At 43.7% G+C, this 27,207-nt stretch overlaps 1 protein-coding gene across 2 annotated transcripts in view; it reads right to left on the bottom strand.

The window, feature by feature from the left end:
• ANO2 (anoctamin 2) overlaps positions 1-27,207 on the bottom strand; it is a 401,884-nt gene that overhangs the window by 319,993 nt on the left and 54,684 nt on the right. For both annotated transcript variants that reach the window (XM_077468552.1, XM_077468553.1), the window contains one exon: positions 24,963-25,412. In XM_077468552.1, the coding sequence (XP_077324678.1) occupies positions 24,963-25,412 (450 nt within the window). The remainder of the gene's footprint in view (positions 1-24,962; positions 25,413-27,207) is intronic.

The following is a 27,207-nucleotide window of genomic DNA, read 5'->3' as shown; positions in this document are numbered from 1 at the left end:
GAAACTATAAAAAAATAACTAACCAACCAGCGTCACCTGTAACAGTTATATGGTGATCACTGGTGAAAGGGTTAACTAGGGGGCAATCAGGGGGCTTTATGCGGTAGTATATGGGGGTCCCTGGCGCTATAAAAAGTTGCGGCGAACCTAAATACCTACCTGCCTAACTAGCGTCACCTGTGACACTAATACAGCGATCAGAAAAACGATCGCTTATTAGGCTGGGTTCACACCGGAGCGATGCAGGAACGCCACGAATCCGCGGCGGGTTCCCGCATCGCATGCCTCCCGGCGGCAGTTCACACTGCCCTATGCGAACTGCTGGGAGTGTCAGTGAAATGTTAATGACACCCCCAGATCAGTTCGCATATCGCAGTGCGATTTGCAAACTCGGATCGCATGGTGTGAAAACCCATGCGATCCGATTCTGCTGCGGACCAAAAAAAGGGTCCCGTGCGAATTTGCGGCGGGTGCGGCGCGAATTCAGCCATACTATCTGTATGGCTGAACTCAAATCGCACAGAGATCGGATGTGATTTGCACTGCAGTGCGGTGCGAATCACATTCGTTCTCATAAACCGCTGCAATGTGAACCCAGCCTTAGTGACACTGGCGACGGGGGGTGATCACGGGGTTAGACCTTTATTGGGGGGCTTAGGGGGGCACATTAGAACTAAAGGGGGCTAACCCTAACTGCCCTAACAGTTATTACAGTCACAAATGACACCAATGCAAAAAAAAAAAAAATGCAATTGGTGTCACTGTGACTTGGGGGGGGGCAGGGGTAATTGGGGGGGTGATCGGGGGGTAAAGGGGGGGTGTGAGTGTGCCTGGCATGTTCTACTGTACGTGTGGTGTGTTGGTGCAACTCACCGATCCTCTCTCCTCGGTGCCGGAACGAAAAATACAGACACGGAGGAGAGATCACATCACTTCCTCTCCTGTGAGGAGAGGAAGTGATGTCACGGAGCATTTCTATTCGTCGGGAGCGATCGCGAGGGGGTGGTCATGAATGAATGGCCGCCCCCTCATCCCGGATCGCTCCCGAACGAATGCTGACCGCCGCAGGCACCGAGGGGGGGCCCAATCGGGCCCCCCACCCGCGGGAAGGCAGGGACTTATATATACGCCCATATGCCTGCCCGTGCCATTCTGCCGACGTATATCGTCGTGCGGCGGTCGGCAAGTGGTTAATATGCCTGTCCGTGCCATTCTGCCGACGTATATCGGTGTGAGCCAGTTGGCAAGGGGTTAATTAGTCATGCCCATCACACTGACTACGTAAAATTATTATATTAATAGTTTGGTCACACCCACTTTTTGCCACGGATCACTACGTCCCACAGGTGACTACCTCACTAAAATGTCCCTCATTCTCAATTTCTTAAGTTGGGAGGTATGTAGATATAGTTTAACAGTTAGATCCTGTTCACATATAGTGTGGTCACTGGCCTTTTACTACACTGGATGGATGCAGGTTATTGCTAGGACACACAGAAAATAATTGTTGTCCTATTCACACTGCAATGAAGCCAGGAGGTGCTGTACAGTCAGCTGCAATAAAATGCAGACATTTTATCGGAGCATACAGAACAGTATCACATTCCACACAATGTGTTGCACCTCTGTACAGTGACAACAATGAAATGTCACTTTGTACACTTCAAATAAAGTTGTCACAAAAAAAAGGGCATCACACTGCCCCCTACTGCTGACTCTCTGCAGCCAAAATGGACAGCTTCCACGCACTCAACAGCTGAAATTTAGTAGGCAGCATGAACAGGCTCTTAGGTTAAGGTGAGGATCGTAGGATAATTCAATTAGAAGGCTGCACTTTGGGCTAGGTGATCATTTTCAGAGTTAGGTTATGGTTTGGTGTAAGGCCTCATTCTCACTTGTAGTGTCAAACTTGCATTAATATACATTTTTATATGCATATAAATGCTGATACTCATTTCTCATTGGTATAAATTCAGGACAGTTAGCTGTTTAGGGCTGTTCAAAATAGCTGTGTTTAGAGAACTTAGAATTCTGTGCATCCAGAATCATATTATTAACCACTTGCTTACTGGGCACTTAAACCCCCCTCAGTCCCAGACCAATTTTCAGCTTTCAGCGCTGATGCACTTTGAATGACAATTGCGCGGGCATACAACACTGTACCCAAATGAAATTTTTATAATTTTTTTTCCCGCAAATAGAGCTTTCTTTTGGTGGTATTTAGTTACAGCTCAGAGTTTTATTTTTTGCTAAACAAACCAAAAAAGATGCAAAAAAAAATAAAAAATCATGTTTTAATAGTTTGTTATAAAATTTTGCAAACGGGTCATTTTTCTCCTTCATTGAAGTGTGCTGATTAGGCGGCACTGATAGGCTGCACTGGTGGGCACTGATGGGCTGCATTGGTGGGCACTGATGGGCTGCACTGGTGGGCACTGATGGGCTGCACTGGTGGGCACTGATAGGCATAGTTAAGGCGGCACTAATAGGCACAGATAAGGCGGCACCGATGGGCACAGATAAGGCGGCACTGATGGGCAAAGATGGGCACAGATAAGATGGCACGGATGGGTGGCATGGATGGGTGGAACGGATGGGCACTGATAGGTACCACTGATAGATGGGACTGATGGGCACTGATAGGTGGCACTGATAGGTGGCTCTGATAGGTGGCACTGCTGGGCACTGATGGGCGGCACTGCTGGGCACTGATGGGCGGCACTGGGGTGCAGCACCTTTGAGGCAGATTGTGGGCACTGCTGGGTGGCACTGTGGGTGGCACTGCTAGGTGGCACTGTGGGCAGTGCTGGGTGGCACTGTGGGCACTGCTAGGTGGCACTATGGGCACTGCTGGGTGGCACTGACGGGGGGCACTTACTTTTAATAAGTGGGGCACTGCAGGGGGCAGGTGGGCACTGGCAGGGGGCAGGTGGTCGCTAGCAGGGCTGGCCGTGATCAGGACTGATGTCCCAATCACGGCCGCCAGTGATCGGCTTTTTTTTTTCTCCTCGCGCTGTCAGGAGGAATAATAGCCGATTATCGGCTCCGTTATATCACATGATCAGCTGTCATTGGCTGACAGCTGATCACATGATAAGGGGTCGGGATCGACCCCTTGCGCGGATCGGTGATCAGGCGAGTCTCATGGACTCGCCGATCACAGGGGGCGCGCAGGCCGCTCGTACACGGGACTACGTCAATAGACGTAGTCCCGGAAAAGGAGATCCGCGCTGTAGCCGTCAATTGACTATAGCGCGGATCTCAAGTGGTTAAAGAGGTTCTTCACCCTGTAAACGAAAACTTAAAAAAGTCAGAAGCTACAAATACTGTAGCTGCTGACTTAAAAAAAAAAAAACACACACACTTACCTGTCCCAGGATCCAGCGATGTCCTCTTCCGACCTATCTCTTTGCCCACCTTTTGGGTCCAGGCATTGGCATTTTAACTGTGGGCAGCCAATTGCAACTGCACAACTTGCTGCCCACTGTGCATATGCTATGCCCGGTGAATGGTTCCACAGTCCCTTGGGAGCTGTGAGGTGGCTCAAGAGGCTGCGGGGAAAGGAGGGGCTGAATTTCCAATTAGAACCTGCTCCCTGCACCCCCCCCCCCCCCGAAAAAGGCATTCCAAATATGAGAGTGGAGGGTGGGCAGGAGGAAGAAAAGTGGACAAGAAGAGTTTAATCAGCAGCTCAATATATCTTTATGCTTCCAGCAGTCTTTATGGGCCTTGCTTTGTGCATTGGTGTGCAGTCATGTTATCACAGGAAGAGGTCATCCCCAAACTGTTCCCACAAAGTTGGGAACATGATATTGTCCAAAATGTCTTGGTATGCTGACGCCTTAATAGTTACCTTCACTGGAACTAAGGGACCAAGCCCAACCCCTGAAAAACAACCCCACACCATAATCCCCCCCCCCCCCCATCAAATTATTTGGACCAGTGCACAAAGCAAGGTCCATAAAGTCATGGGTGAGTGAGTTTGGGGTGCAGGAATTTGACTGGCCTGCACAGAGTCCAGACCTCAAACCGATTGAACACCTTTGGGATGAATTCGAGCAGAGACTTGAGCCAGACCTTCTTGTACAACATCAGTGCCTGACCTCACAAATGCACTTCTGAAAGAATGGTCGAACATTCCAATACACACACTCCTAAACCTTGTGGACAGCCTTCCCAGAAGAGTTGAAGCTGGTATAGCTTTAAAGGGTAGGCAAACTCAATATTGAACCCTACGGACTAAGACTGGGATACGATTAAAGTTCATCTGTGTGTGTAGAGGCAGGCATCCCAATACGTTTGGTAATATAGTGTATCTTACAGTGTATTGCCAGCTTAAGGGTTCGGGGGGGGGGGGGGGGGTATTTTTAAGGTTAGGGGGACAAGGAGAGTGTTACAGAATGGGTTGGTGTAAGCCCTTGTACACACGGTCGGAGATTCCGACAACCACATCCGTCGGATTTTGTCCGACGGATTTTGTCCAAAACTTGTATACACACTGTCGGACGAAGTTGTCGGAAAATCCGATCGTTCAGAACGTGATGACATTTTTTCGTTACGATGGGACTACGTTCACGCTAGTAGCCAATAGCTTTGGTGTAGGAATTTGATCTGAGCATGCGTGGCACTTTGTCCGATCGGAATTCTCTACACATGATCGGAGTATGTCCAATTGGAGCATTTTGTCGGAAAATATTTCCGACAAGTTGGAAAATTTGGTCCGACGGATATTCCGACGGAAACAGTCCGATGCAGACCACACACAGTCGGAATATCTGACAAAACGCTCCGATCGGACACATTCTGTCGGAATCTCCGACCGTGTGTACAAGGGCTTAGAGTTATTGGATGGGTTACTAAAAAGGATAGTGGTAGGGTTACTTTATAAAGATCAGCGTTAAATGAAAATTAGAGTTATAGTGAGGGTTAGTTTTAAGGTTACAGGGAAGACTGGTGTTAGCATTAGAGTGCGGGTTAATGTTACAGGAAAGGTTAGATTTAGCGATATAGAGAGGATTGGTTTCATGCTTATAGTCCCTAGGGTTAGTGTTAGGGTTACAGGGAGGGTTAATGTTAGGGCTACAAGGACTAGTGTTTTGGTTGGTGTAAGGGTTACAGAAAGCCTAACTTCAGCTAAAACTAAAAACAGAAAAATAGGTACAAGAGACATATTACCCACTTAAGCCCCGAACCATTTGGCTGGTCAAAGACCAGACCACTTTTTGCTATTCGGCACTGTGTCACTTTAACTGACAATTGCGCGGTTGTGCGACGTGGCTCCCAAACAAAATTGACGTCCTTTTTTTTTACCACAAATAGAGCTTTCTTTTGGTGGTATTTGATCACCTCTGTGGTTTTTATTTTTTTCTCTATAAACAAAAAAAGCGCTAATTTTGAAAAAAAAGCATTATTTTTTACTTTTTGCTATAATAAATATCTAAATATATATAAAAAAAAATTTTTTCCCTCAGTTTAGGCTGATACGTATTCTTCTACATATTTTTGGTAAAAAAATCGCAATGAGCGTTTATTGATTGGTTTGCGCAAAAGTTATAGCGTCTACAAAATAGGGGATAGATTTATGGCATTTTTATTAAAAAAAATTTCACTAGTAATGGCGGCGATCAGCGATTTTTATCGTGACTGTGACATTATGGCAGATACGTCGGACAATTTTGACACATTTTTGGGACCATTTGCATTAATGCAGCGATCAGTGTGAATAAAATTGCACTGATTACTGTAAAAATGTCACTGGCAGTGAAGGGGTTAACACTAGGGGGCAGGAGAGGGGTTAATATGTATCCTATTTTGTGTTCTAACTGAAGGGGGGATGGGACTGTGCAGGGACCTGCTCAGAGAACCGGAAACTGTGTGTTTACACACACAGCTCCCGGTTCTCCGTGTGCCTTAAGCGATCGCGGGAACCCGGCGCCGATCAAGACCGCCGGGCACTCGCAACGGCTTGGTGAGTAAGCGGGGGAACGCGCCCCCTAGTGGCCACTTATGTTACCGATGTAACAAAACAACAAATTTGTGCAGCCGAGGCATGCTGCTGCAGTACAACTGTGGCAGCTGGTTGGCATGCGGTTACAGATAGTATAATAGTTAATAATGTGTCCCTTGTGTTGATTATTATGCTTTCAGTAAAAATCTTCTGTTCTATCCCCCCGTCACAATCTTCTGTTGTAATCTTCCGATATTATTTAGTCTGTGTAAAAGTTATAGAGTCTACAAGCTATCATTGAAAATTGATCACACCTCATTCACTGACGACCTATGTGATTTCTTGAGGCCCTGAAATGTCAGGACAGTACAAATACGCCTCAAATGACCCCTTTTTGGAAAGTAGACAGTCCAAGGTAATTATTAAGAGGCATGGCGACTTTTTTGAAGTTGTAATTTTTTCCCACAATTCTTGGGAAAATTAAGAAATTATTATTATTTTTACACAAAATTGTCATAATACCAAACATTTTGTCACACACAGCATATGCATAATTTCAATCAGTGGCGGAACTACCGCCATTGCAACCCACGCGGTCGCTATGGGGCCCGCAGTCGCTATGGGGCCCGAAGCCTAGTGGAACTGCTGCCGAATGGGGGCCGCTGCCGAGCGGTCCGGGGCTCGGCAATGCATTGGAAAGCTTCTGTCCTGCCAAGAACACCGGCGTCAGCCCCCTCCCAGCGTCGTGACGTCACTCGGCCGGAGGCTCGATGGGCGGAGCGTCAATGCAGAGCTACTGCAGCCTGCATACACAGGAACCAGGCAGCACCGCCGAGGAGGAACCAGACTCACCCTCACTTGCAAAATTTGCAGACCATTCATTGCAATCAGACAGAGGTACTGTACAAGCTAAAGTAAGCTGATGCAATGATGGGGCCAGACTGCAGTCTAAACATTTTGAACTGTCTGTGAGTTTAACTGATTTTTATAATATGCAGCATGGCGGGGGGGAGGGGGGTGAATGTCCTACACTGGTCACTGTAATTGTATTAATGTCCTGCACTGGTCACTGTAATTGTATTAATGTCCTGCACTGGTCACTGTAATTGTATTAATGTCCTGCACTGGTCACTGTAATTGTATTAATGTCCTGCACTGGTCACGGTCGAATGATTTTACTGGTTACGGTCACTGATGAATGATTTTACTGGTCACAGATGAATGATTTTACTGGTCACGGTCGAATGATTTTACTGGTCACGGTCACTGATGAATGATTTTACTGGTTACAGTCACTGATGAATGAATTTACTGGTCAAGGTCACTGATGAATGATTTTACTGGTCAAGGTCACTGATGAATGAATTTACTGGTCACGGTCACTGATGAATGAATTTACTGGTCAAGGTCACTGATGAATGATTTTACTGGTCACGGTCGAATGATTTTACTGGTCACGGTCGAATGATTTTACTGGTCACGGTCACTGATGAATGATTTTACTGGTCACTGTGGAATGATTTTAGTGGTCACAGTCACTGATGAATAAATTTACTGGTCACTGATGAATGATTTTACTGGTCATGGTCACTGATGAATGATTTTACTGGTCACTGTGGAATGATTTTACTGGTCACGGTCACTGATGAATAAATTTACTGGTCACGGGCACTGATGAATTAATGTCCTGCACTGGTCACAGTAATTGTATTAATGTCCTGCACTGGTCACTGTAATTGTATTAATGTCCTACACTGGTCACAGTAATTGTATTAATGTCCTGCACTGGTCACTGTAATTGTATTAATGTCCTACACTGGTCACAGTAATTGTATTAATGTCCTGCACTGGTCACTGTAATTGTATTAATGTCCTGCACTGGTCACAGTAATTGTATTAATGTCCTGCACAGCACTGGTCACAGTAATCGTATTCATGTCCTGCACTGGTCACGGTCACTGATGAATGATTTTACTGGTCACTGATGAATGATTTTACTGGTCACGGTCACTGATGAATGATTTTACTGGTCACGGTCACTGATGAATGAATTTACTGTTCACGGTCACTGATGAATGATTTTACTGGTCACGGTCACTGATGAATGAATTTACTGATCACGGTCACTGATGAATGATTTTACTGGTCATGGGCACTGATGAATGATTTTACTGGTCACTGATGAATGATTTTACTGGTCACGGTCACTGATGAATAAATGTCCTGCACTGGTCACTGTAATTGTATTAAAGCAGTAGTAAACCCGCACTTTTTTTTTTTTTAAACCTGCAAAGCAAAAGGCATAATGAGCTAGTATGCACCGCATACTAGCTCATTATGAAATACTTACCTTAGAACGATGCCCCGACATCTGGCCCGATCCACGCCGAGGGAGCTGACATGCTCCCTCGGCGTTTCTTCCGGGTATCGCGGCTCCGGCGCTGTGAGTGGCCGGAGCCGCGATATCGTCACTCCCGCGCATGCGCGCGGGAGATTTCAGTCCGGCCGCTTGGCTGCTGCCGGATTTTGACGGCGAGAAACCCCTTGTGCGCATGCGCCGCTGCAGTCAGCGGCGCATACCGAGGGGAATATCTCCTAAACCGTACAGGTTTAGGAGATATTTTTTTTACCTACAGGTAAGCCTTATTATAGGCTTTCCTGTAGGTAAAAGTTAAAAATGTGGGTATACAACCACTTTAATGTCCTGCACTGGTCACAGTAATCGTATTCATGTCCTGCACTGGTCACGGTCACTGATGAATGATTTTACTGGTCACGGTCGAATGATTTTACTGGTCACGGTCACTGATGAATGAATTTACTGGTCACGGTCACTGATGAATGATTTTACTGGTCACGGTCACTGATGAATGAATTAACTGGTCATGGTCACTGATGAATGAATTTACTGGTCACGGTCACTGATGAATGAATTTACTGGTCACGGTCACTGATGAATGATTTTACTGGTCACGGTCACTGATGAATGATTTCACTGGTCATGGTCACTGATGAATGATTTTACTGGTCACGGTCACTGATAAATGATTTTACTGGTCACGGTCGAATGATTTTACTGGTCACGGTCACTGATGAATGATTTTACTGGTCACAGTCACTGATGAATGATTGTACTGGTCATAGTCACTGATGAATGATTTTACTGGTCACGGTCACTGATGAATGATTTTACTGGTCATGGTCACTGATGAATGATTTTACTGGTCACGGTCGAATGATTTTACTGGTCACGGTCGAATGATTTTACTGGTCACGGTCACTGATGAATGATTTTACTGGTCACGGTCACTGATAAATGATTTTACTGGTCACGGTCGAATGATTTTACTGGTCACGGTCGAATGATTTTACTGGTCACGGTCGAATGATTTTACTGGTCACGGTCGAATGATTTTACTGGTCACGGTCACTGATGAATGATTTTACTGGTCACAGTCACTGATGAATGATTGTACTGGTCATAGTCACTGATGAATGATTTTACTGGTCACGGTCACTGATGAATGATTTTACTGGTCATGGTCACTGATGAATGATTTTACTGGTCACGGTCGAATGATTTTACTGGTCACGGTCGAATGATTTTACTGGTCACGGTCACTGATGAATGATTTTACTGGTCACGGTCACTGATAAATGATTTTACTGGTCACGGTCGAATGATTTTACTGGTCACGGTCGAATGATTTTACTGGTCACGGTCGAATGATTTTACTGGTCACGGTCACTGATGAATGATTTTACTGGTCACTGTGGAATGATTTTACTGGTCACTGTGGAATGATTTTACTGGTCACAGTCACTGATGAATAAATTTACTGGTCACTGATGAATGATTTTACTGGTCACGGTCACTGATGAATGATTTTACTGGCCACTGTGGAATGATTTTACTGGTCACAGTCACTGATGAATAAATTTTCTGGTCACGGGCACTGATGAATTAATGTCCTGCACTGGTCACTGTAATTGTATTAATGTCCTGCACTGGTCACGGACACTGATGAATGATTTTACTGGTCACGGTCGAATGATTTTACTGGTTACGGTCACTGATGAATGAATTTACTGGGGGGGGGGGCTGTTTGCAGGGGGGCCCCATACAACATTTTGCTATGGGGCCCTGTGATTTCTAGTTACGCCCCTGATTTCAATTACACCCCAAAATACATTCTGCTACTCCTCCTGAGTATGGCTATATCACATGTATCAGACTTTTTCACAGCCTGCCCACAAAGAGACATCCAACATGCAGGGAGCACCGTCAGGCGTTCTAGGAGCATAAATTACACATAAAATTTCCTAACAACCTATTACATTTGTGAAGGCCCTGGAGCACCAGGACAATGGAATTACCCACAAAATTACCTAATTTTGGAAGGCAAACACCCCAGCGTATATATTCTATGAGGCATTATGAGTCTTTTGAACATGTAATTTTTTTCCACAAGTTTTTGATAAATGTGGAAAGAAAAGAAAAACGTATTTTTTTTTTTTACACAAAGTGGTCGGTTTATAAGATATTTCTAGCACATAGCACATACATAGCAAAAATTGCACCCCAAAATACATTCTGCTACTCGTCTCCAATATGGCAGTACCACATATGTGTGACTTTTTCACAGCCTGGCCACATAGAGAGGTCCAACATGCAGGGAGCACCGTCAGGCATTCCAGGAGCATAAATTACACATAAAATTTCCTAATGACCTATTACACCTTTGAAGGCCCTGGAGCACCAGGACAATGGAACTACCCACAAAATTACCCCATTTTGGAAATTAAACACCCCAATGTATATATTCATTGAGGCATTATGAATCTTTTGAACATGTCATTTTTTTCCACAAGTTTTTAAAAAATGGGGAAAGAAAAATTAAAACATATTTTTTTTTACACAAAGTTGTCAATTTATAAGATTTTTCTAACACATAGCATGTACATAACAAAAAATATACCCCAAAATACATTCTGCTACTCGTCCTGAGTATGATGATACCACATGTGAGAGACTTTTACACAGCCTGGCAACATAGAGAGGCCCAACATGCAGGGAGCACTGTCAGGCATTCCTACCTATCACACTTTTGAAGGTCCTTGAGCACCAGGACAGTGGAATTATTCACAAAATGACCCCATTTTGGAAAGTAACCACCCCAATGTATATTCTATGAGGCATCATGAGTGTTTTAAACATGAAAAAAAAATTCCACCAGTTTTTGAAAAATGTGGAAAGAAAGATAGGTACTCAGGTACTCTGATGGGCTGGAGACAGGTACTTGGGTAATCTGATGAGCTGTAGATATGTACTCGGGTACTTTGATTGGCTGGAGACAGGTACTCGGGTAATTTGATAGGCTGCAGATAGGTACTCGGGTACTCTGGGCTGGGGACAGGTACTTGGGTACTCTGATGGTCTGCAGATAGGTACTCAGGTACTCTGGGCTGAGGACATGTACTCAGGTACTCTGATGGGCTGGAGATAGGTACTCGGGTACTCTGATGGGCTGGAGATAGGTACTCGGGTACTCTGATGGGCTGGAGACAGGTACTCGGGTAATCTGATGGGCTGCAGATAGGTACTCGGGTACTCTGATGGGCTGGAGATAGGTACTCGGGTAATCTGATGGGCTGCAGATAGGTACTCGGGTACTCTGATGGGCTGGAGATAGGTACTCGGGTAATCTGGGCTGGAGACAGGTACTCATGTATTTTGGGCTGGGGACACGTACTCAGGTACTCTGATGGTCGGCAGATAGGTACTTAGGTACTCTGGGCTGGGGAGAGGTAATCTAATGGACTGCAGATAGGAACACAGGTAGTCTAATGGGCTGGAGACAGGTACTCAGGTACTCTAAGGGGCTGGAGACAGGTACTCGGGTACTCTAATGAGCTGGAGAAAGGTACTCGAGTACTCTGATGTGGTGCAGATGAGTACTCAGGTACTCTGGGCTGGAGACAGGTACTCGGGTACTCTGATGCGCTGCAGATAGGTATTTAGTATATAAAAAAAAGGAATGTGGGACTTTAAATAAAACTAATAACATTGTGGAGGAAATTGATGGAAAAACATATTTAATAACATTCAAAGATGTAAAAATATGTATCAATGGTAAAAAACAAGTAAAAAGTATAAATCATACATCTGCATGTACACTAAACATCAAGGATACATGTTTATATATCAGCTTGACAACACATGGTAATAGAAAGGTTGGTGAATAAATTCTGTAAATTCATATATATACAATGTAGGCGGCACATTGCAATAAAGATAAGTATTGTAAAATAGTATAAACATGATTTATGTAAATAGGGAACTGAAGTAATTGCTGGTGCAGGCGTGTATCTGCATCCAACACTCATCAGGGGCAAAAGTTCAAGAGTATCTATGAAGGATAAATATGATTAAACTCATGTGGAACTAAACGTAACAGGAAAAGGTGAATGTGCCAGTCCTGAATACTTACAGAGGTTTTAATTGAGATGAAGTATGGTGAGTGTGGGGCCAGGGCCAGAGGGGAATCCCGGGAGCTGAGGCAATATAGAGCTGCATAGCAGCAGAGCACAAACGCAGCTACGCCACCGTGTCTCACGTCGGACACCCTCTAAGCATCATTATGTGGGGCGCGAATCTTTCACAGCCAACTCTTTGACAGTCACCCTTTATCCACTACTTCAACCCACCAACGAGACTGGCTACCTGTGTCATGGGGGGCTCTGTGTGTGCGCTCTGCTGCCAGGCGGCTCTAAATTACCTCAGCTCCCGGGATTGACTACCTGACCACTCTGGCACTGGCCCCACACTCACCATACTTCATCTAATTTAATCATCTGTAAGTACACAAAATAGCCGCAATGTGCAATAGTATCCATCCCAATTCTGTGCATGCTATCCTTGTCACAATGACCATCATAAAATATACCCCATGATGATTAGCATGCGCTAAACTTTCGTTTGATCACGAATATTAAGTAGCCCACAATAGTCCCCATACTATTCAAATGCCAGAGTCGGCATGCTATGCAAACAAATCAAGTACATTTTGGATGGACTGCCCTATACAGGCTGATAATGATACAATTGTACAGCTGTTAGCAGTCCCCATACAATTTAGTTCACAATGGTGGTCAGAGAACATTTAAAAAAAAAACTGTATGCCTGATGTTGAATAATGTGATTCGTTGCTGCGTGCAACACAGACACTTGGCACCTTACGTCAGTCCTACTGTTGTATTCTTGTGGTACAAACAGAGAGGCATATCACACGCAGCAACGACTCACATTTGATTCACAAGCCTATCCTGCCATGGAAAGGGGTCTCTTGAGACAGGAGATAACTATCCATTTATACAAAAGGAAAGCAACTGAGGCGAATGGCAGTCAGTAAGATGCTGGATTAATTAGACTGCAGCTGAGATATTTCTCAAATGATGGAACAAAACATGATCTGCATCATTAGCGCTACAGATTTAGCTCCATGGTGAGAAAAGGGCTTAGCCTCTGACACCCCACTGGCCCTAAAGGGATCAAAGAAGGTGCAAAATCAGTCTCACTTCTGCATAGAAACCAATCAGCTTCCAGGTTTTATTACCAAATAGAACAAGCTGACGTTAGAAGCTGATTGGTGTCTCTGTAGTAGTGTGACTGATTATGCACTCGTCAGCTATAGTAAATCAACTCCATTGTATTTCTGCAGTTTAGTCATTTAACTTTTCAGGGGTACAAGCCAGTGTTTTAAAGTGCATCTGGGCCCAACCCATGGATATTAACCACTTCATATCCTGGCTATTGTCAAATGACATCCGCAGGGGGGCTCTGCCATCCTGGGCAGGAGTCTATTGATGTCCTGGGCTTCTGGGCTGTCTAGGGGGCGCGCACGCCCGCCACGCCACTCGGGAGCCTGTGCACGTGCCCGGTGGCCGGGATGTCCACTGGGCACCCGGGATTGCCAGTAACAGAGCCAGGACATGGATCTGTGTGTGTAAACACATAGATCCCCGTGCTGACAGGGGAGTGGAGACCGATCGTGTGTTCCCAGTACAGACGAACACAGTCTCTTCCCCTTGTGAGTCCCCTCCCCCCACAGTTAGAATCACGCCCTAGGTATCACATTTAGCCCCTTGATCGCCCCCTAGTGTTAACTCCTTCCCTGCCAGTGACATTTATACAGTAATCAGTGCATTTTTATAGCACTGATCGCTGTATAAATGTGAATGGTCCCAAAACAAGCAGTAAACAGCTTATAAACTAACATCCTCTGACCTCTCTAGCTGCTTGTATAAGGAAGTAATTCATTCTCAAAGATCACAACAAAGTCTCTAAAGTTGGTTTCAGTCGGTTTCTAACTATTTACATGAAGATTTTCAGAAACAAGCCTTCTGATGGAAGAAATGTTTTTTTGTAAACCCATTACCAGTCCACCATTTAAAATAGGTCTAAACCCAATAGCTAAAATCGCATATCTTCTTGACCATTGCAAAAGTTGTTTTTTAAGGCATTTCATATTAAGAGGTTTTACAATTGTGCATTATCACCCTGACACAAGATGGCGTCTACAAGTGGCTGTGCCGACACACATTGAATTGGTATGGATTACCATTATTATCTCATCAGAGAGCATGTCCAGACAAATCATGTGTAACCGCTGCAGCATAGTCAGGAAGTGGCTGAATACGTTTGGAGGAAATCAGCAGCACTGAGATGTGAAAAAAATGGCAGTTATATATGATACACACTGGGGTTGATTTACTAAAACTGGACAGTGCAAAATCTGGTGGAGTAATGCATTGTAGCCAATCAGCTTCTAACTTTAGCTTGTTTGATTAAGCTTTGGCAAAAAAAAAACTGGAAGCTGAATGGTTTTTATGTAGACCTCCAACAGATTTTTCACTCTCCAGTTTTAGTAAATCAACCCCTGTGATTTAGCAAAGTACATGCCATCCTGTTATGGTTTATTGGTTGCTGGAATTCCTCTTGTATCTTATGCTAAGCCTAAAAGACTTTAGTGCTCCATTCACACTATGGCATTCCGGATCGCGGTCTGGAATTGCTGCAAATCGCGGGACACCCTTGCAATCCCTGTTACTTTTAATGGCACCCAAATCGCGACGTGATTTTGCCGCAATTATTACCCGATTAATTGTGGTAAAGTCATGTAAACAGAATCACGAGACACCTGTCGCGGCAATTGCAGCGATATTGCGTCACGATTTGGGCGTCACTGAAAGTAACGGGGATCGCGAAGGCACCCCGCGATTTGCAGCAATTGGGAAGCCCTTTAAAAAGCATTTATCTCTAACCCAAAGGCCTCATTCGTGCAACCTAAATCGACCATGGTGCAGCAAGTATACAGTGCCTTGCGAAAGTATTCGGCCCCCTTGAACTTTTCAACCTTTTGCCACATTTCAGGCTTCAAACATAAAGATATCAAATTTTAATTTTTTGTGAAGAATCACCAACAAGTGGGACACAATTGTGAAGTGGAATGAAATCTATTGGATAATTTAAACTTTTTTAGCAAATAAAAAACTGAAAAGTGGTGCGTGCAAAATTATTCGGCCCCTTTACTTTCAGTGCAGCAAACTCACTCCAGAAGTTCAGCGAGGATCTCTGAATGATCCAATGTTGTCCTAAATGACTGATGGTGATAAATAGAATCCACCTGTGTGTAATCAAGTCTCTGAATAAATGCACCTGCTCTGTGATAGTCTCAGGGTTCTGTTGAAAGCACAGAGAGCATCATGAAGACCAAGGAACACACCAGGCAGGTCCGTAATACTGTTGTGGAGAAGTTTAAAGCCGGATTTGGATACAAAAATATTTCTCAAGCTTTAAACATCCCAAGGAGCACTGTGCAAGCGATCATGTTGAAATGGAAGGAGTATCAGACCACTGCAAATCTACCAAGACCTGGCCGTCCCTCTAAACTTTCAGCTCAGACAAGGAGAAGACTGATCAGAGATGCAGCCAAGAAGCCCATGATCACTCTGGATGAACTGCAGAGAACTACAGCTGAGGTGGGAGAGTCTGTCCATAGGACAACAATCAGTCGTACACTGCACAAATCTGGCCTTTATGGAAGAGTGGCAAGAAGAAAGCCATTTCTCAAAGATATCCATAAAAAGTCTTGTCTAAAGTTTGCCACAAGCCACCTGGGAGACACACCAAACATGTGGAAGAAGGTGCTCTGGTCAGATGAAACCAAAATCAAACTTTTTGCCCACAATGCAAAACGATATGTTTGGCGTAAAAGCAACACAGCTCATCACCCTCAACACACCATCCCCACTGTCAAACATGGTGGTGGCAGCATCATGGTTTGGGCCTGCTTTTCTTCAGCAGGGACAGGGAAGATGGTTAAAATTGAGGGGAAGATGGATGCAGCCAAATACAGGACCATTCTGGATGAAAACCTGTTGGAGTCTGCAAAAGACCTGAAACTGGGACGGAAATGTATCTTCCAACAAGACAATGATCCCAAACATACAGCAAAATCTACAAAGGAATGGTTCACAAATAAACGTATCCAGGTGTTAGAATGGCCAAGTCAAAGTCCAGACCTGAATCCAATCGAGAATCTGTGGAAAGAGCTGAAAACTGCTGTTCACAAACGCTCTCCATCCAACCTCACTGAGCTCGAGCTGTTTTGCAAGGAAGAATGGGCAAGAATTTCTGTCTCTCGATGTGCAAAACTGATAGAGACATACCCCAAGCGACTTGCAGCTGTAATCGCAGCAAAAGGTGGCTCTACAAAGTATTAACGCAAGGGGGCCGAATAATTTTGCACGCCCCATTTTTTTATTAGTTAAAAAAGTTTCAAAAATCCAATAGATTTCATTCCACTTCACAATTGTGTCCCACTTGTTGGTGATTCTTCACAAAAAATAAAATTTTTATATCTTTATGTTTGAAGCCTGAAATGTGGCAAAAGGTTGAAAAGTTCAAGGGGCCCGAATACTTTCGCAAGGCACTGTACATTGCATACCTGCAGCCAGGTGTAAGTGTTGCAAAGAGTGGTGACAACTGAGCCTGTACAATTCAGTAACAGGCTGAAAGGAGCTGGGGTTGTGTGAGGCTGTAAGCATGTATCCCCATGTTCCTGCACATACTGTGATTATTTGGGACAGATGTTCGGCACTGTATACATTCTGTCTGCATCCAGGGCTGGACATCTGTCCCTAACCGATGCATACCTCCCAACTTTTTGAGATGGTAATGAGGGACACCTATCAGCAAAAGTATGCAGGTGTAACGACATATTCGGCGACCTATTGCAGTTTGCTATGGAAGTGCCGTTCCGTCGCCACCATTTTGCTAGTTGCTACACCCCACTCTCGCCCGCAGTAGGATACACTAAGAAGGGGGAAAGCGGACATGCTGTTACATCCACCAGAGTTTTGCATTTTACACATATTTATAACAGTAAACTGCATTTATATAGTGAAATACAGGACTTAGAAAACCGTCTGACTGGTTAGATGTTGAATTTTAAAAGCAGCGAACTTCTGTGAGATTAGTAAACCTGTGAGATGAGCAGGGATGCTTTTAAAATTCAACATCTAACCAGTCAGGCGTAGTTCTAAGTCCTGTATTTCACTATATAAACTCACTTTACTGTTCTAAATATGTGTAAAATGCAAAACTCTGGTGGGTGTAACAACATGTCTGCTTTCCCCCTTCTCAGTGTATCCTTACTGTGGACGAGTGTGGGGTGTAGCAAGATGGTGGCGACAGAACGTCACTTCCATAGCGAACTGCGATGGGTCGCCGAATATGTCGTTACACAGGCATAGGACACAGCCCTTGTCACGCCCCTTAAAGGAGAATTGTAAAAAAAAAACAAGATTGGTTAAACCCACAAGTGCTTTTTTTACCACTACTATTCCTTTATTTTGGCTTTTGGAATTTACAAATGCAGCCATTTAGACATCAGATGAAAGGTTTAGCACTGGGAAACATTTTTTGATAGATAAAAAGTGCATTTTATATACACATCTATATAGATCAGACCAAATTGAGGGACAAATGAGGAGGAATGAGGGACAGAGGGATATATTGCTCCAAATCAGGGATAATCCCTTGAAATCGGGTACAGTTGGGAGCTATGCCACTGGGTGTGTACTACAGATACATGCGGATACATGCTTACAGCTGCGAATATCCCTGGCTCCTTTAATCCTGTCACTGCGTTGTACAGGCTGAGCGGCCACGGCTGATTGGAACGCCTGGTTTCCTGGCCATAGATGTCCACAGTATACTTGCTACACCATGACTGATTTAGGACATTTGAAAAAGGCCTAAGAGCCCTGGAAGCAGATCCTGGAGGGATAGCTGGCTGTAGCTTTAACCAGGCATTTACTAAACTTCAAGAGGCATCCAGCAAATTTCAACATGGTGTCTCCGTATGTTTTTGCTTGTGCCTATTCTTTATTAGGGGAGGTGGCTGTAGCTTTAACCAAGAAATTAAGCATACTTCAATACTAGTTCTTTAGGATTTTTATGGGCCTATTTTTTAATAACTATGTTCCACACATCACTGCCAGATGTAAACATCCCCTGGCTTAGCCATGGAGCTTCATCTAAATAGCCCCAGATTGTCAAAAAAATTGTTATGCTGATTGTTAATTGTACAAGCCATCCGGGTCATAATAATACACATTTACTGCCATGTATTTTGCGTGTTGTGGAAATAACAGCAAAGTCATGTGACAGCCAGTGGAGAAACTCTGTGCGCAGCTGAGACCCAGTGAGCTGAGCTATGATGCAAGCACTCCCCGAGGAGGTCACTGACTATACAGTGTCTGTAACATTATTTACAGTGAATGTGAGATATTCTACAAATGTGAAGGAGAAAGCTTTTACTTTAAGAGCTGCCCCTGCCATTCCTGGGCTTTATTTTCCTCAATAACTTATTTCACCAAAATACACCCACATCCTGTTTAATGACCAGTACACAGGATCGGAAATTCCCCCAGTAAAAGTCCAATGTGAGCTTTTGGTCGGAAATTCAGACCGTTTGTATGCTCCATCAGACTTTTTCTGGTGGAATTCCCGTCAGCAAAAGATTGAGAGCAGGTTCTCTATTTTTCGGTCGGAAGAAGTTCCGATTGGAAATTCCGATCGCCTGTACAAATTACGACACACAAAATTCCTACGCATGCTCGGAAACAATTTGACACATGCTCGGAAAAATTGAACTTAATTTTCTCGGCTTGTCATAGTGTTGTACGTCACAGTGTTCTTGACGGTCAAAAGTTCAGAGAACTTTTGTGTGTCCATGTGTATGCAAGCCAAGCTTGAGCAGAATTCCGTTGAAAAAAACATCCAATCATGTGTACGGGGCATTACCGTGCATTTTTGTAGGGGCAGTGACTATATTTTCTCACAATTTTTATCTATTATTAAAGTATATCTAAACGTAAAACAAAACTGTAATACATTGCAGATTACTAGTCAATGTGGTGGTTGCATTCGATTTTTTTTTTTTTGTTAGGCTAATGCCGGCCATACACAATTTCGAAAGAATTTTCGTATGAATTTCGCACCATTAGTGGGCTGCAGCAACAGCCGATTTTCGTTCAGAAATAAAATTTGAGGAATCGGACATGTTGGAAATCTTTAGAAAAACAAACGATTTTCTAATCAATGATGGGAGAATCGTGCAAGAAACATAATAAGAAAAGAAAATGTACGGAGATAAAAGAAAATTTACGGAGAGAAAAGAAGATTCCCAGCCAAGAAAATTCTTTTCTGTAGCAACATGAGGTGAAATTGAAGGCTAGGTCGGCCGAATTTAAAAAATCAATGGTGGCATCATCGGATCACAAAAAAAACGAATTTTCTGATTTTGAAAAGAAAATTTGTTCGAAATTCGACCGTGTATGGCCTGCATTAGTATATTTTCTGCAAGTACAGAACAATACCCATTGACCCCACTAGAACTCCAATGCCCTTGTAACTTCCTGTACACTGATCGTATTGATCTAATCTCTATGTTATTAGCCTTCCCACTGCTCTCTCTGATCAACCTTACCCCTATGTTATGGAGAAGGGAAAAAAGCCTGAAAAATATAAACTAATGCAGCCACCATATCTAAGGAAGCTAAGCTACAATGCATTACATTTTTATTCTTGGGTTTAGATATGCTTTCATTTTAAGATTGCTGATACACTGTTTCATTCTTTTAGAGCAGTGGTTCTCAACTCCTGTCCTCAGGAGGACCCACTAATAGGCCAGGTTTGCAAGATAACTAAAATACTTCACAGGTGATATCATTTGCTGCTCTGTGATTGCTGTATTCTAGTCTGTAGCTCCCCAAGGTAATACATAAAATCTGGCCTGTTAGTGGGTCCTGAAGACAGGAGTTGAGAACCACTGTTTTAGAGTATAATTGTTTATATGTTATCTACTTTTTGTACATTTGAGACTACACATAAGTCAGTGGTGTATTTAGGTTTTGTGCTGTCTTAGGCCTGACTAAACTCATGTACCCCCTAATTGAAATACTCCCCACCACTTCCTGTCAAGGCCGCACCTCTTCCTGTTTAGGACCCACCCTGTCATCTGTAAACCATACCCTTTCCTCTTTAGTCTCATTTGGCACCTTTTAGGGTTGAGGGGGGAACGGGTACCTGTTTTTGACAGGTACCCTTCCCCACTTCCGGGAGACTACGCCACCCTCCTCCTTCCTCCACCGCTAGGCCATTCAAAAAACGCATCCTGCTTTGCACATGTGCAGTAGGGAACCACCCGGTTTACCTTACCATGAATGGCGGCGGCAAGACCTGAGAGCCAATCCGAAAATCGGCTGAGGTGTCAATATTGCAGGAACCCTGGACAGTTAAGTGTCCTGATATTAAAAGTCAGCAGCTTTAACGAGTCTGCATTGATTTCGGCATGCATGGAGCACTTTATTGCAGTATCATGATCCCCATATTAACCGCTTCCCGACCGCCTCACGCAGATATACTGCGGCAGAAGGGCACGTACAGGCAGATTAATGCACTTGTACGTTGCCCTTTAAAAGGCGGCTTTAGCTCGTGCCTGCCAGGAGCTCCGTGCCGTGGTCTTGATCGCGAGCGTCTCACGGAGAGGAAGAACGGGGAAATGCTAATGTAAACAAGCATTTCCCTATTCTGCCTAATGACACTGACACAGATTTTTAATTGCACTGATCGTTGTATAAATGTGAATGATCCCAAAAGCACGGCAAAAGTGTCCAATGTATCCGCCATAATGCTGCAGTCCTGATAAATTTAAAATCACTGATCGCTGCCATTACTAGTAAAAAAAAAAATGTATAATAAAAATGCCATAAAACTATCCCCTATTTTGTAGATGCTATAACTTTTGCGCAAACCAATCAATAAACGCTTGCGATTTTTTTTTTACCAAAAATATGTAGAAGAATACGAATCGGCATAAACTGAGGAAAAAAAAAGTTTTTTTGTATATTTTGTGGGGATATTTATTATAGCAAAATGTAAAAAATAATGTGTTTTTTTCAAAATGGTCGCATTTTTTGTTTATAGCGAAAAAAATAAAAACCGCAGAGGTGATCAAATACCACCAAAAGAAAGCTCTATTTGTGGGGAAAAAGGGACATCAATTTTGTTTGGTAGCCACGTCGCACGACCGCACAATTGTCAGTTAAAGCGACACAGTGTCGAATCGCAAAAAGTGCTCTGGTCTTTGGCCAGCCAAATGGTCCGGGGCTTAAGTGGTTAATGACCTTTCACTGAATGTGGACTGTTTAATGAGTTTTGCATTGATTTCAGCATGCATGGAGAACTTTGCACATGCTGAAATCAATGCAAACTCATTAAACAGTCTACATTCAGTGAAATTCCATTAATATGCACATCATGATATTGCAATAAAGTGCTCCATGCATGCTGAAATCAATGTAAACTCAATAACAAGCCACATTCAGTGAAAGTTCATGTACTGCAAAGTTTGCAGTACATGAACTATCACTAAATGTGGACTGTTTAATGAGTGTAGCATTGATCACTCTATTGCAATATCATGATCACTATATTCATTTCCATTATGAGCACTTTTTATGCAATTGGCACACTCACATTACACTCACATTACAAAAGTAATAGTGATATAATTTATTAAATTGTACCTGCTGTCCTGGTCTGGGGGTTCCCCTCGTGCTCCGCTTTCTCTATCTCCTCCTCCTCACCTCACAGCCAGACCCCGCCCCGAGTCAGGGAGAAGATTCAGTGAAGGAAAGCCATGAGGAGGAGGGTAGGCGGAGCATAAGGCTCCACCTCCGCCAGTCACCTTACATGCAACCAATCACCAGCCTTGTCGGCCTAAGCAAAAACACAGCACTGAAGCACTGACATAAGTAGCATTTCAGTTTATATATGGTACTGTTTGTGCACCTTGTGCATTTGCTAACAAAACTTTGACTCTTGGATTTTGTATTGGTCAAAGCAAATATCCCTATTTTAAGACAATCTCTATTTTTGATGCCATTAGCTCTGTCCCTCTTTCCTTCACAACTTCTCTTTTATATCTGATTAGGGATAAGTGAATCTGCAAATATTTGGTTTACCAACAATTTCTTGTTAATCAGTTCTAGCAATTTGTAGGGGTAATAAGCAAGCTATTGTCAAACAAAAGGCTTAGGAAGTGTGGCACTGCCACAGGAGATGATTACGAAAAAAAAAAAAGATAAAAAAGCAGTATCTCCCCTATACATAGTTGTTAGCTCTGCCCATGGGCGTCCGCAGAACTTTTTTCAAGGGGGGGGCATCATTTTAGGGTCACCCATGCACTGCCCCTTTTCAACACTGTCCTGATCACATCATCATGGTCAGAGACTGCAGACGTAGTACAGTCCCTAGGATAAGTAATGGATATTGGCCAACAGGCCCTCTTACCAGACCCAGCAAAACTACAGCAGTGATCCTTCCGGCTGGACGATCGCTCACTCTGGGTTCCCCGGGGGTGACTCTGGTCAGTAGTGTAGCATGTCTGTACCCTGGTAGTGGCTCAGTTTTCTCTCTCTGGTGGTGCTGGACAGCGTGTCTCTCTCTCTCTGGTGGCGATGGGCAGCGTGGCTCTCTCTCTGGTGGCGCTGGGCAGCGTGACTCTCTCTCTGGTGGCGCTGGGCAGCGTGGCTCTCTCTCTGGCCTCCACCCAGCACACTCTTCATTCTTTGTCCTGTAGCGCTTTCTCCCTCAGCTTTTTCCAGGCTGCAGTCTCTCAATCTCTCTTAATCGAGCTGTAGCCTCCTCCTTGTGAAAAATGGGGCCGCCGATCTTTGGGACTACCTGTCCCATGATGATCTCCTCTCCTAGGCTCTTTTGATTGGCTCTCACTTATGGGCAATAGGGAAGGAACGGAGTGGGCAGGAAGCTGGGCAGGGAATCTGGTGAGAGCCGCTGTCTCTTGTCCCTGACAGGAGAAAGGGGGGGGGGGGGGGCGAGTGGGGGAAACCTTTGATAGCCAGCAGTTCGACTTTCTCTTGTCACAGCAACGCCGAGTTCTCTGCTGGACCGAGCAGGGAAAAGAGCCTGAAGTCACACTACACTGATGGGGGCTTGACAGCACCTTGATGGCGTTACTCCACTAGTGGGTGGCACCCGGGTTCGGGCTGTCGGCACCCTGATAGCGATGCAACTGTGCTGAATTTAAGATCGGATCCCTGATTCCGGGGGGGGCACTTGACCCCCCTTGCCCCTATCTGCGGACGCCCATGGCTCTGCCCAATAAGGATGAGCTCAAGATTTGGTCCAAACACAAATAGTTCTGAACAGTCCTGGAGCCCCAGGAGATGTCATTTGCTGCTAGCCACGGAACAGCTGTGGAACATCTCTCCAGTTCTCTAGTCTATCAGGTAGTACTTTTGCAGAGTTGACAACACTATGTGGCTGTAATGTGATGAGCACTAATAGAAAGATATAGGGTGCCAGCAATCAGGCCAGTACTGACTTTAGAGGTTGTGTTTGATATATTTACTTTAAAGCGAGACTCCAAGACTCACCCCTTGTCCTGAGCACAGGACCTGTGCTCTAAAACAGAAATAAGGGAATAGTTGTGTACTGGTCAAGGGTCCGAAGGACCTCTGTAAGTGCCAACTTAATCCATCCTAATATTTTATTACCCTTATTGTGAAATAAAATATCTAGGTAAAATATTATATTCTCCCTGTCAATTATCCCCAATAATAATCTCTACTACATAAAATATGTACCAAAGAACCTATATTTTCTAGGCAAACAAGAATGAAGGCTGCACTCCAGAATACTATCCCAGAGTAAAGCATTATTGAATTGAAAGTCAATTTAAAGCTTGCATAGGCTCCTCCCTTAAGTTTCACTAATCAATAATAATAATAATAATCATAATCTCCACTAATAATTTCCAGTCACTATTCCCCAATAATATGCATAAGATATGAACCAAATTAAATTTAAACAAGAATGAAGGCCACACTCCAGGATATTATCCTACAAAAAAAAAACGTTATTAAACTGAGAGTCCATACACAGTTTGTCTAAACTGGCTTTGTATTGACTCTTTAGTTCAATATAGTTTTACTGAGGGATTTATTCTGGGGTGTTGCCTTCATTCTATCTTGTGTGGAGTGGTGTGTCTAGCTGGGATGCTCCAAGCTTAAACCATCAACATTGTAAGAACCAAAGTTTAAACAAGAATTAGGAACATGAGGCAAAGGTATGAAAATGATTTACTACCTTTATGTCTGGGTTATCCTTAATAACATGTCACATCGTATAGCCAATCAACAATATTCCAATTCCAAAACATTCCTTAAAATAACTAAGTTGCAAATGTTCCCATTAAACAGAATAACACTGATTTATGAACCCTTCAAGAACTAGAGATTTATTCAGGATAACTTGTTTGCATTTTCCATTGTCTTTGCTGATTTATGGTAGACCTCTAATGTAACAAAAAAAAAAAAGAAAAGGCACTTGGTTATAGCCTGCAGGCAAGACCCCACTCACCTCAATGTCTTTTTCCAACTCCAGTCCAGCTTCTATAAGATTACGCTCAAACTCTTCCCGTTGACACCTCTTCTCCTCTTCTAGGGAATCCTGGTGGCTCATTTCTACTACCACCACCTCGTGTGGATGACAAGAGTTACCATTTCTAGCAGGTTGATGGTCCTGGTTCTGTTGTTTTTGTTGACTTTGTCCTTTAAGTTTTTGTTGTTGATTATGTGATTCCCCAGGAAGAGGCTGTTCCGGAGGTGTCTTCCCTATTTCCTCTGGGGTCACTGAATTCCCATTAGAAACAATAACTGCTGGAGGCTGATGGTTGCTGGGGGATCCATTGTGTTGGGTTGGCCGATGTCGATAATGGTAGGCAAGGACATAGTCAACTTTTCTTTTGCCATCACCAAAATGCATGCCACTTGTAATCTCCTGGTTTTCAGCCACATAATTGTTAACAACCTGCAAAGAAGAAGCAAAAAAAAAAAATAATGAGTAAAGCCTCTCGGGAGCAGAATGCACAAACAGAAAAGTGATCCAGAATATTACCTGGGTGACTAAAAAGAAGCCAATAAACAAACAGAATCCAAATCACATTCTACATTCCTATTAACACTAAGCCTATGGGACAAAAACTGTAAGTGTGTCCAGCCAAAATAAGAACAGGAAACATATTGAATAGTAGATAATATTTATTCAGTAGGGCTAATATTTAAATCAGCTCTATTCTAGAGAGAAGATATAATAGTTTCTGATCAATTTTTATTATATGTTTGTTAAATGTATGTTTATAAACTCATGTTCTATACAGTAGAACCTTGGTTTGAGAGTAACTTGGTTTGAGAGTGTTTTGCAACACAAGCAACATTTTTAAATACATTTTGACTTGATATATAAGCAATGTCTTGATATACAAGTAGTGTCATGTCACAACTGAGTATAAAAGAGAAGAGAGGCGCCTCTAAGTGTATCGATACGGTTACATTTAATGAAGGTACAACATTCAACAACTCACAATGGTTGATGATTAAAACAGGTAAATCTAAGTATGCAAGCATCTGGGGTCAAGCTGTCCACATAGACCATCCTCCGCACTACCATCAACACACCATCGCTTCCATGCTGTGCTACACAAGGGCCTCAAGCCTTGCTTTCAGGGTAGTCTTCCCGGTCACGATTGCAGACTGACAGCAGTGAGAGTCGGCGGTGTGGAGGACTGTCTATATGGACAGCTTTACCCCGGATGCCTGCATACTTAGATTTGCCTGTTTTAATCATCGACCATGTGAGTTGCTAAATGTTGTACCTTCATTAAATGTAACCTTATTGCTACATTTAGAGGCGCCTCTCTTCTCTTTTATACTCTGTAGCTCCTGCTGGATTTTTGCTTCTAATCCCCTTGTGGGGGCTGTCATTTGTGAATGGACAATTTATGGTTACACAACCTATCACATGGCTATAATCTTTTTATATGGACTATAAACTGAAAGACCTATGATTAAATGGTTGTGGAACGAATCACCTGAGTTTCCATTATTTCTTATGGGGAAATTTGCTTTGTTATACAAGTGTTTTGGATTACAAGCAGGTTTCCGGAACGAATTATGCTTGCCATCCAAGGTTTTACTGTATATTGCACTGCTGTATTGCATTGCTGCCTGTCTGAAACAAGACTAACGCCAAGAGCCGAGGAAAGGCAGACCCACCACATGGGAAAACAAAGGAAGAAGTAATGCTGTCCAGGGAAGTTCAATTCCTATCGTCTGATGCCCAGGAAACACAGTTCCGGATGCTGGAAATAATTTTTTTCTACAGGATTTGATGCCGACGGTTGGCTCTCTTGTAAAGGCAACCTGAGCAGCTAACTAGCCCCTGTACCACTGTTACAAGCAGTGGGAGGGGACATGCCCCCCTCTCCCACCACCTTCCGTGGGCTGTCCCGTCCCACCGGGACACTAGATCGACCAGCCGAAACTTCCAGCCGCTGAATCAAGACTAAAGCCGAGAGCCGAAGAAAGATAGACCACCACGCGGGAAAACAAAGGAAGATGTAATGCTGTCCAGGGAAGCTCTCCTGCCGCTTTCACTGGGCTGTCTCGTCCCACTGGGACACCCGATCGACCAGCCGGAACTTCCGCCAGCTGATTATAGAGGAAGCCAAAAAACAGAATTGCTCTTTCCACCTTTATGATATAGGAAACAGGAAGCGATGGGCATACATCCCCAGGGCAATATTTAAAAATGGAAAGCATTTTAT

Source organism: Lithobates pipiens, unplaced genomic scaffold (genome assembly GCF_037356315.1).
Source record: "Lithobates pipiens isolate NorthernLeopardFrog02 unplaced genomic scaffold, aLitPip1_a1.2 Scaffold_8, whole genome shotgun sequence".
Lineage (NCBI taxonomy): Eukaryota > Metazoa > Chordata > Amphibia > Anura > Ranidae > Lithobates > Lithobates pipiens.
Note: the sequence above shows the minus strand (reverse complement) of the source record. Positions and strands in the feature narration are given on the sequence as shown.